The sequence below is a fragment of the Dromaius novaehollandiae genome, chromosome 21 (genome assembly GCF_036370855.1).
Source record: "Dromaius novaehollandiae isolate bDroNov1 chromosome 21, bDroNov1.hap1, whole genome shotgun sequence".
Classification (NCBI taxonomy): Eukaryota; Metazoa; Chordata; class Aves; order Casuariiformes; family Dromaiidae; genus Dromaius; species Dromaius novaehollandiae.
The window spans coordinates 11,929,829-11,941,143 of record NC_088118.1 but is presented as its reverse complement, the minus strand read 5'-3'; the positions used below and the strand labels follow the sequence as shown (position 1 = coordinate 11,941,143).

At 38.2% G+C, this 11,315-nt stretch overlaps 1 protein-coding gene across 1 annotated transcript; it reads left to right on the top strand.

Annotated features, from left to right (window-relative positions):
* The first annotated feature begins 944 nt into the window (after nucleotides 1-944).
* On the top strand, nucleotides 945-8,448 carry LOC135330447 (transmembrane protein 18-like). Its single transcript, XM_064524093.1, has 6 exons — nucleotides 945-957; nucleotides 3,254-3,405; nucleotides 3,725-3,845; nucleotides 6,357-6,411; nucleotides 7,264-7,357; nucleotides 7,480-8,448. The coding sequence occupies exons 1-6, from the start codon at nucleotides 945-947 to the stop codon at nucleotides 7,564-7,566; spliced, it is 522 nt and encodes a 173-aa protein (XP_064380163.1). The 3' UTR covers nucleotides 7,567-8,448.
* The last annotated feature ends 2,867 nt before the right edge of the window (nucleotides 8,449-11,315 follow it).

Here is an 11,315-nt window from a genome sequence, read left to right as displayed (position 1 = left end):
GGGTCACACTTTCTGAGTGAGTCAGTCAGAATGCAATAAGCCAAACAAAAATGGGCCAATGCACGTTGATATGGTGCAATCAGCCACTCAGTACTCTTGAAAACAACATGCTTAAGAAATCATGGTTCCATGTTCAAAGGTTGTTGGAAATGCCTGGGGACCAACTTCAGGGTTTCTTTCAAAGAATGAAGTAACAACTTGAGTCTCACCAACTCCAAGCAGACCCTCAAAGACGCAAAGCCATAAATCAATGTGCATGTTAAGGACAAGAATAGCAGAATAACCGCAAGCTGTGACCTGACTTTCTTGATGTGTGAACAACTCATGATCAGAGGACGTGCCTGTTGTTGGACTGATCTTGTCACATTAGGGAAGTCATGAGCTATTTCTATTTTGTATTCCGTGTATTTTTCATTGATGTTTAAGAACAAGAAAGTTCCTAATAACATTTCCCCAAGAAATTGCCTTTTTAAACTGAGACTATTATAAATTCTGTTTCACCCAGCTTGGAAAGCTTGGATAGCTCACACCACCACCATCACTCCTAAGCAAACTCCAGTTCATAATGGAACATACCCTGCAGAGACAGAACAATATCAAAGGCAAAGAAGAAAAGAGTGTAGGACGTGGCTGGCTTGGTACAAGGACAACAGATATTGGTATGATATTTCATTTTTCAAAGATATTCTAAATACAGCTCTTGCATTACAAGGGACATTAGCTTCTTGAGGTAAAAATTAGGAATACACTACCACAAGAACGAACCTACACTTAGGATCTTAATGAAATAAGATCACTGAGAACTATCTACCTGCTAATTCACAGATTTGTTAAAGAAAGGCAAAAAAAAAAAAAAAAAAAAAAAAAAAAGGCAGCACTTCAGTATGTGTGGGGAATTTCAAAAACAAAAGTTCCTTCCTATTTACTTGGAGATTCTAACCTGCATGTCCTTCCACAGTAAGTAGAAAAGGCACTTCCAAGTAGTGGCTAGCACAAACCCAGATTTGCTGGCCAGCTCCCAGTGCTATGATTAAAATATAGTTTAGCACTCAGTTTTGAGATTCTCTGCCATAAGCAGATCTTTTTTGTCATTGAGCTCGGTCTTCAGCAACCTAAACTTATATAAATGTGTAATTTTAGATACCTACCTATGCACAATTAAGTTTTTCTTTTGTTAAAAGGGATACATTTTCCTTTTTCTCCTGTAAAAATCAAAATGGATTATACTGTAGCCTGGACAGAAATTATATAGGAATCTGAATCTTACAATAGAAAAATGAGATTCAGTTTTAAAAACCTATTTGTCTAGTTACTCTTAGTAAAAAGAACAGAAATATTTCTACATCATCATTGATATTGCATACCTCTTGTTTCTATAGTATCTTTAAAATTAAGATCTGAATGTAGCATGCTGGATCTGCAGAGAAGCTGTAACAGGAAAAATGTACAGGCCTTTCCCTATAAAAGAGCAATGTGTGTATTTGTTATTTTTAAGTATGTTCCGCTTCACATTCCATTCTCCATGAAAAATGAAAGCTAACCTATATCACACAAAAGTGTTGGTAATACTTATGTATCTGCTACCACCTGCTGACAAACACCATTATTGACTTTATCCTAGCCAGTCTCATAGAAGCAGCCTGTATTTTGTGATAAAGCTTGCACTGACTGCTCTCTACAGTGCCTGACAGTAAAAACTACATAAAATTTTCAATACTGTATGTTGTAGTCATAATAAGCCACTAACTTTCTATCCAGCCAGCTTGCCTGTATGATAGATTCACCACTGACCAGCATATTCAGCTCATAAAGCATCTACTATATCTTCCATTCACTGAACCTGTTCAGCTGTTGCAGACAGTTATTCTAGTCAGTTACTGAGCAATTTAAAAGAAACTGATTCCCCATTTACAGAAATCCCAAATCATTTAATCTAGTACATTAATCGTAAGATTTTTTAAATGACAAGTCAATTTCTCTTGGCCTTATTTCCCAATCTATAATGTGGGCTGAAAACATCTTTTTCTTTTTTCCAGTCTTAAAACTAAGATCAGAATAGTAATAGAAATGAGAGCCTTTGTTACTTAAAGCATTGTAAAATTAAGCAGGATGGTGCAAAGCCATTCATTTACCTCCAGATATTATTGTTGCTGAGAAAAAGACCACCAAAATCCTAAAACAAAATGGAAAAAAACATCTTCAGTTTTAGGTAACTCACACTAAATTGCAGAAGTATGACACTAAAAAGAGATTACAGTTCACACTGAGGCCTGTATTTGTCTATATGGTAGAGTAAGTGTTTATAGTGTTTACTTCTGCTTGCACTTCCAAACATTTTGAAAAAAGCTGTCAGAGTTCCCATTCCTGCAGCACTTCATGAACTTTCATGAATCAAATTTTAAACCCAATTTCATATAAAAATGATCTGGCAAAAAATGTAAGCCAAAGCTTCAGATCTGGTAAGCCAAACCTTCAGAAAAAATAATTTCATGACAGCAATAGAAATGTCATGAAAACCACAGCATAGAGCTACTGCGTAACAGTATGCCTTGTGGTTCAGACAAAGATAATTCTGTTAAGATCATGAAGCTTGCTGTCTTAGCCGATGAACCTGAACTTGAAATTTCTACTTAAGAGCGATAGGTCTTTAAGACTGGTAGGTTCCTCGAAACCTACACGCATTTAGCAAAAACAAAGGTGTGAATGAGATGTCTTATCCCCTTTTCATTGCCCACTAATCCATTTTTTTTCTTTTGCAAGATTAGCATTTTTCACCAGACTTAAGCTCCTGCCTGGAGTGTTCAAGTGGTTTCTAGTCAGAAATTTCCAATCAGGCTTAACACTGTCCTTTTTTTTTCCCGCAGTTTCATCCTAAAGCAGCTGAAGCCAGGCACTGTTACTGAGGGAAGACCGAAGAGGCAACACGGCACAGGGCTGCAGATCTGAAGGGCCCGGAAAGCCCTGACAGCAGCCTGACACTATGCAACAAACTGCCACAGAAAATACTCTCTGCCAATCTTCTTGTATGTCAGCTACTAAAAACCTAACAGGAGTTTCTGCCGTTTCTCTGAGAGGGTCGAGTCACCACTGAGAAAATTTCAGTTCCAGAAGCAGGAAAGACGATTCTTACTGAAGACCGGGGCAGCCCTGCTCCCCGCGCTGCTGCCGAGAGCCGCCTCTGCCCTCCCAAAGGGGGGCGGGAAGCCCTGGAAGCGCCACCCACACCGCGCAAACGGCCTCCCCCCGCCCCTAGCTGTCGCGGAGCAGGGCCTGGGCGGCGGCAGCCGTTGGGCGACTTCTCGCGAGGCTTCGGCGGCGGGGAGGGGCGGGGGGCGGGGCGCTGCCGCCGCCGCCGCCGTGGAGGCGCCGCGGGGCGCGCCCCTGGGGCTGGGCACTGTGCTGGTGGTGAGGCGCCCCCGCTCGCTGCAGCCGGGCTCCCCGCGGCGCTCGCGGCTCGCTGCGGCGGCGGGGCCGACGAGGGGAGGGGTGCGGACGGCGCCGGCCTCGGGGGTGCCGTGGGGCTCGGCCCCTGCGCGGGGGGGGCGCGTTTGGGCGGGCGGCCGGGCCGCGGGCACCTTCCCGGCGGCGTTGTTCTGGGGCGCCCCGTGGCTGCGAGCGGGGCCGGTGGGCGAGAGGGGGTTTCCTCTTCCGTGTGGGGTGTGGAAAGGAAAGCTGCCTGATGGAGCTTGCGTGATCGCCGAGTCTGTCTTAATTTTGTCCCTAGACGACGGACTGGTCTGAGCCCTGGCTGGTGGGGCTGGCGGTTTTCCACGTCCTCTGCTTCCTCCTGACGTGCTTCTCTCTGCAGCACTATCGGGTGCAAATAGGGCACTTCCTTTGCGTGGGTGAGTAGTGTGTGCAGTGCTGCTTCCCTGAACTTGCCTTTCGGGTGGCAGGCGGCACCTGCATCCTTTATGCCACTAATACTGTTAAAGATATTCTTCTAGGTTAGTAATTACAATTTTCTGTATATGTCTGCGTAATACTGGGTTTTGTGATATGCTTTACAATAGTTAAAGGGCATGCAAAGCAGTATTTCTCTTTTATTAATACATGTGCCTGTACACAATAATACTTACTTGCATTTCATTGTCACAGAAGCTGTTATAGCATATGTGCCTATTTGTTTTGTTTCCAAGACTATATGAAGTAGTGACTTGAAACTTTGGCCTTAGGGAGGATTTGTGATAAATAAGGTTTCTTCATAGTTAATTATGTATCACAGCTTCACAGAAGATTGCTGTTACTCTAGAGAAGCAGACAAGGACTCTCACAAGCTGGCAGTTACTCTCTGCCTTCTTCTAATGCTGCCCTTCAGGAAATATGGCCAGCTTTTGGCTGGATTCATTTCTGGATCTGGTCTACTGCCTGACTAACACCTGTGCGAATGGCATGAGGAAGAGCAAACCTGGTTCTTACCGTTGCGGTACCAGTGTTTGCTGTTTCAGGATTTGTCAGAGGTCAGCCTGAGGATCCTCTGTGGCCTTGCCTAACCAAAGCTCTGTCTTTGTGGCTGACTGGCTTAAGAGTAGCCTTGCGGAGGGTATTTGTTTTAGAAGATGTCATGGATTTGATTATATGCATGTGCTGCGAGCAGCACCGTGGTTCTAGTTATGGCTGTACACACTGCCTCAGTTCTGTCATGCTTACAGAGTAATGGAGGAAGGATGAGCAAGTTAAAGAGAATCACAGGCAAAAAATTCCACTTGAAGACTATGTTGACATTTTAAAATATCATTTAGTCAACTAGTTAAGTTGAAAGGGGAATCACAGTTTTCTCAAAACTGCAAATACGTAACTCAGCTAAAACTAAGGTTTCAGTGATGTAAATTACCTCCCAAAATTAATATAGAAATCTTAGTAAATTTCTGTAAATCCATTTCTAACTGCAGAGTACAGAGGAAGAAATAGTGATGCCACGTGTACAACACATTAGGCCCAAGTGTTCCTTTTAAAAAGTCAGGATTTTCTTTCTTAAATTTAATGTTAGGCATGTAGAATTTCTAATGACATGCTGGCTCGGTTTACTTTAGATTCTTCATCTAAAGTATTCTTAGTGTTACCAGCATGGATTTGCACACCCAAGCACTAATTGCATTGAAAATTGGAGTGGAACTGATCTTTGATGGCTTTTCAATGCAAGTATGATGTAAATTTCCTGTAAGCGAGATGAGTGCTTAAAAAAATCCTTATCAAGTCACAGCCTTGTACGTCCCTGAAAAATTGAACCACTGGTGATACATCAACAATAAAAAATATTTTATGTTGTACAAAGTAAAAAATGACTAAAGAAACTACAAAATTATCACACTGGTTTACCTTGACATGATAAGTATGATCTATATTGTGCAGTACCATACAAAGATAACCCAGCTGATGCCAAAACAATACAGAATATTGTTTATTATGGCATTCCCCTTCACATCACCAAATTTTTTTTTTCAACTGGTTTGGGCATGTCATCTTTAAAGTGACTGAAGCAGTTTTAAGTTTCTCCTTGTATCATTTTCCACAAAAAACAAAACAAGGAAATTTTTTAATTGGATAATATATAGTCTCATTGCTTTTCTATTAAACATATGATTTCAATGGATTTTCTTGCTGTCTTGATGCATTTATGCTACATATAACTGTTGAATAAGGATATACTAGTTTTCACTGGACTGCAGCGGACTGCTCTGCTATATACCTACCACAAACAAAGCTTGTGCTGTGTCCTCATAAGTGAATTCAAAACACTTCTGTGAAGCAGTTTTAAATACAGTGTTTCTCCTAGATATTTTAATGACCAAAAATGTTAAAACTATAAATAGAAGGGATTTACCTTTTTAAGACTTGGACGCAATGCAATGTAGGAAGGAACTGCATAAATGCTTGTTTATAATTCTGGTGAATTTACTCTTAATGTTTAGTACACTAGCTTTAGATAGTAATGGTGGATATAAAACCTAAAGCATCTAAAATGATATCTTAATTCTATACCAGTCTGGGGGGAGTGCTGACTTTATTTTACAGATTTATCTTAGAAGCAATCATCAACAAGATTGATGGAAAAAATACTGATTTAAAAAAAAAATACTCATGTGTATACTGAGCTCTTCCTGTAAGCTCAGATATGCAGGATTTTATGTCTCTTTGTAATATTGCAAGTATGTTTTCTGATCACTTAATATTTGTTAGTATCTATATGGGACACTTCAAACATTCAGAACTGGCTTTATGTAGTTAAAAGTGTGACAATTTTCTGAGGATCATGGAATTTTAATGTAGAGTACGTATACATCTTAGAACTGATAACTTGCTGTTTATTTTTAAAGAAGTATTGAATCTAACAATACTTTTCTTTTGTTGTACAGTAGGTTTAGTTTACTGTGCTGAATATATAAATGAATTAGCAGCTATGAATTGGAGGTAACTGTTTTCCCTTTCACATTTAAATGCATGAGTTATTTTTTTGTATCATTCCACCAAAAACATTAATTGAAAGAGTCACTCATGTCTCATCAAGAGAATGTGATGGTGGAAGATCTGTTGCACTGATTGATAAAATCCTTTTGGACAAAACCATACAATGCAATATAGTTTCAACTTAGCTTATAGGAAAGAGTAATTTTTCTAACAGTTAACATGTGTTTACTGACTAAAAATCAAAAGAAGAAAAACACTTTTTGTTTGCATGGATTGTTGTAAACTAACTCTAAGAGAAAATCAGAGTAGTACAGTTAAGGGAAAGAGGACATGGGCTTTTTTTTTTTTTTTTTCATTAGCTGTTTGTGTTTAATAAGGTGAAGTTAAGCACCATTTCTCAAAAATATCGCTAAGTATTTTATATGCTTATTATGTGCATAAATATCATGAAAATCTGCCTGGTTTACTTAGTCTGTGTACCAGAATTAAACTGATGACTTTTTTCCGTAAGCATTGAACTAATCTTTCCCCAGTGTAACAGGGAAAGATTACTATAGTAATACTAATAGTCTTTCTGGAAAGATACTATGTGTGTGTGTGTGGGGGGGGGTTCTGTCAAACAATAAAGCCTTACAAAAAAATGAAAGGCTGGTATTGTAATGAATGTTCATAACTGATTAGATATTGACGACCCCTTTCTTCTGGCTTGATACAGTAGAATGTTGTCCCATGCTTGGGGCTCCCAAGAAGTGGGATAATCTGGCCAATATCCATGTAGAACAGCTATTATGAACATATAAAGTTGTGTGGAATACAGTGAATAATGTTCTTTTTTTTTTTTTTCTTTTCTATCAGGCTATTTTCTAAATACCAATACTTTGATTCAAGAGGAATGTTTATTTCACTAGTCTTTTCAGCACCACTTCTGGTGAATACTATCATAATTGTGGTATGTGTTTATTTAAATGGATACTTCTTTCATGAAACTGATAAGTAAATGTGTGTGTGCATGTGTGTGTGTACACATTATATTAAAAATGAGTTGAATGTAATAATACTCATACTTTTCAGGTCACCTGGGTTTACAGAACTTTGAATGTAATGACTGAACTGAAGACACTACAGCAGAGAATTAAAGCAGAGAAAAAGAAGAATTGAAAGTGTTGAATATTTTTATTATTATTTGTAAAAATACTGTTTCATGTAATGAGTCCTTCTTGTATGTTTATCCAAGAACAGCAATGTTTTTTTGTGTCTGATGTTGAGAGGACTTTGCACCCTTTGGCCATGGACAATGAGGTGAAAGCAGGGGTTCACAATACATCTCAACTTTGCTATGAAATCAGGACAGGCTGGTCTTAACAGGTCTTTCTGTGCTTTAGTATAAGCTATTTTTACCGTGACCAAGACAATTAACACTGATAACGGTACAAACTTCCAGTCAGTTTTCATACACCTGTGTATTTTTTTTAACTGTGTGTTAAATACGTATTTATTAAGTATCCAGTCTTCTACTTACGCCAATTGAAGCTGTGCTATGGATTCTAGTAAATGAGGGCTAATATTCAGAACACTTCAAGAACTCATGCTTCTACAGAACATTTTACTTTGTAGATCAAGTTTCATATCTCATGTATGTATTGTGTGGCAGTGAACAATTCTGATACAGGACCATTTTATAAATAAAATTATCCATTGTATCTTGAATACAGATTGTTGGATTGCAGTTGATATTTTTAATTTTTTTTTTTCCTTTTCTTTCTCATACAAATTGCTGGTTTGGTAAAATCTTGTACTTAATTTGTGTAAGTCAGTCAAAACCATCTCTAAATTGTTTCAATTTATATTTTACACTTTAATGCAGTTAGATAAATATCCTTTCTTAAATATGAATGAAATTTTTATAGTGTCTTTTGCTAGTTTGTGGAACAGAAGGGAAGGGGAGAAGCTTTAAGGTGTTCTACAAAATTCTGTTCATATGTATATACACATGTATAAAATGTTTGACTTTTTAATAAAGAACTGGAAATGACAAATTGACTCTGGTGAAAAGATCATATTAGATTTAGGGAATTTGGTGAGGCAAAGGAGATGAATACAATGTAAAAGAGTCCATGTACTTTTTTTAGTAGAAGTTATATGCGGAAGCAGTTAAAGCCTTGTGCAGAGACCTAGAGCTTCGTCTAAAGTATGTATCATTTAAGACATGGGAAAAATGATCTACAAAATTAAACTTAGTAGAGTACAAAGGTTAGCTTGCAAAAGAACACTACTAAGGTTCTAAGCTTGCATGTATTTGTGAACTGGTGGAATTACATACTTCAGGAAAATAAGCAAATGCATGCACATACACAGTTTGAGCCTCACATGGGGCAGGGTGAAACTATTTCTGGAGGGCTTCACAACGTTGTGGAAGGGCAGTGCAAGTGCTAGGCTGGGATCCATTTCTTTACCTTTCCCATGAGTTATGAGACTCCTTAACTCAGCACAGCTTTCCTCATTCATTCCTCTATCAAGACCTGCAGGCTGTGTAGGCCATATATATATATATGTATGTTAGCATATAAATAAATATGTGCAGGTGTGGACACTTGTAGTGTTCCATTCTGTTACAACTCCTAGTGCAATTTTGGGCACTTCTTGAAAATGTCTGCAGTAGTCTGGTGGATAGTATGTGCCTTTAGGTGCATACTAAAAGCCACTGTTTTGGAGGTGTGAAAAGAATTTAGCCAAATGGCTGCAGGATAGCCTGTGCAACTTGTCTTCAGGACCAAAGAATAGGCCTATTCTATTTATATAGACATAATTCTCCCAGCCTGGTTTGGAAAAGTTCAGCTTTGGTCTTTATAGATGGGGCAAGATCAGAATTTGTGGTCTAGAGTTTTTCTTCTGTGGACCTAAATGTGACCACACAAATGTTGTCACAACAGTTCACAAGATAAAGGTCATGAGCAGAACAATATCAGGGTATAATCATTTTAGTATTACACATGTTTTCAGTTGAAATCCTTGCCTGGTACTGAGGGATCACCTATTAAGAATAGCCTTTGGCATCGTTGCACACTGTGTGTAGGAATTTGATTCACAGTAAATAAGGTAGTTTAGAGCAGCATGTTCCCTAAGCAGCAAATATCTCACAATCAAAAAAATCTGCTATATTTAGTACATCCAAGGCAACCTTTCCCTACCTATTTCAGTATTGAACCCATTTCCTTGTGTCTGAGGTTGGAAAAATGAAAATTCCTCCCGTGTATGTGAAACTGGAGAGATGCCACAATCAGAACTCTCGTAAGATAGGCAAGATAATAAGTGTCTTTCTGTATCGCCCAGGTGGGTTGCTGTTGCTTGGTCCTAGATTTATTAACAGAAACAATTCTCCACATCTTTGAGGATCCCAAACAAAATCAAAAAAAACCAATCTTGTGCTTGCCAAAGTTCACTTTCTTTTTCCCCTCCATGTAATAGACCTTTTAGGCAGTATTTTGTTTTGTGTTGCATTGACAGCTGAATGTTGCTATTTAATACAAGGTTTTAATACACCACAGTCTTTTAATAAAGTGAACCCTTACATTTGAAAGGCAGGGGGGTTATTTATTTATTTTTAATCATCAAGTGAGAATAATCTTTTACCTGTATGGTATCTGATAATTTTGGATGCCACTAGTAAAATGTGGTAGCTAGCAGGTGGCTATTACTTAGTTTATAGAGAGTCAACGTGGCAGAGGAGTGAGCTTGTTTTCTGGAAGTATTGATGAGTGAAAGTATGGACGGCACCTAATTCCGAAACATAATATTTTCTTGAATGAGGAACATCTCAAAATTCAAACTTCAAAATTTTAAGCATTTTTAAAGCTTTCCTGACTACTAAAACTTTAATAATTTATCTTATATAACTATTTAATTTACTCATCACAAACAAACAGTGTTGCTTTCATATATATGATTGTCAGAAAAATCATCCTGTTTTCTACATTTGAGAAAGACTTAAACTTATAACTGGGTTGATGATTTGTCCTCTAGCTAGCCTTGCCTAGGAAACCACTATGTTCAAGAGTTAAAGTTTGCAAAATATTTGACATCAGTGTCTAGCCATAAGAGAAACCCTCAAAATTAAGTAAAGCGTGGTTTTTTATTTGTTATGTGACTGGATTTATGAAGTGATACTACAATAGCATAAAGTAAGAGCCTAGTTGCTGTCAAATCAAAATAATTACATCATGAATTTAGAGACTGTTGTTTTGCCTATTTAGAATTTTATATGTATAAGTGAATGAGAGCCAAATGTTTAAGCCAGGCGGAATACCTTAGCCAATACTATTTAATTGGGAGATGTGAATTTAGGTTGCTTGTGGAAAAGCCTACTTATTCTTTCAGTTTGGAGTAAACATACAAAAAAACAATTGGGTCCTTTGGTAAATAAGGCTAGACAGAGCTGATTTGCTACTGCTGCTGTGTATCTTGCAGGCAGTGACTCAACCTTCAGCCTTCCTTAAGAGCCTTCCTTTCCACCGCAACACGTGCTGTTAGCCACTGTGGAAAAACATTAAAAGAGAAGAAGCAATATTAACCTGGCAGCTTTACCCTAGCAAGAAGAAGCTCTGTTGCGTGAAAATTTGTGTAAAAAGACAAGCTGGCAGAAATTGGCATCATCCCCTGTGGAAAAGTTCCCTACAGAGAAGACATGAGTTTCCAAGAACTAGAATTTAGGATTCTCTCTTCTTGCACATTCACTGTAATTTACTCTTTTTTTTTAAAAAACTAATTTTCAAACCAAATACAAGTGTATCTGTTTTTCTGTGCATCAAATCATTATAGTTAACCATACTAGCCACTGGATGTCACTGTTTCATATGCAAAAGCTGACTCAAAATATTTCTTTCATAGCCAGTTCTGCAATGCTTTTCACC

Excerpts from the sequence above, each read along its gene's own strand:
- LOC135330447 (XM_064524093.1), top strand. Across the intron at positions 3,406-3,724 it reads GGCTGGGCACTGTGCTGGTG|ACGACGGACTGGTCTGAGCC; the intron begins GTGAGGCGCCCC and ends TTTTGTCCCTAG. Across the intron at positions 3,846-6,356 it reads AGGGCACTTCCTTTGCGTGG|TAGGTTTAGTTTACTGTGCT; the intron begins GTGAGTAGTGTG and ends TTTGTTGTACAG.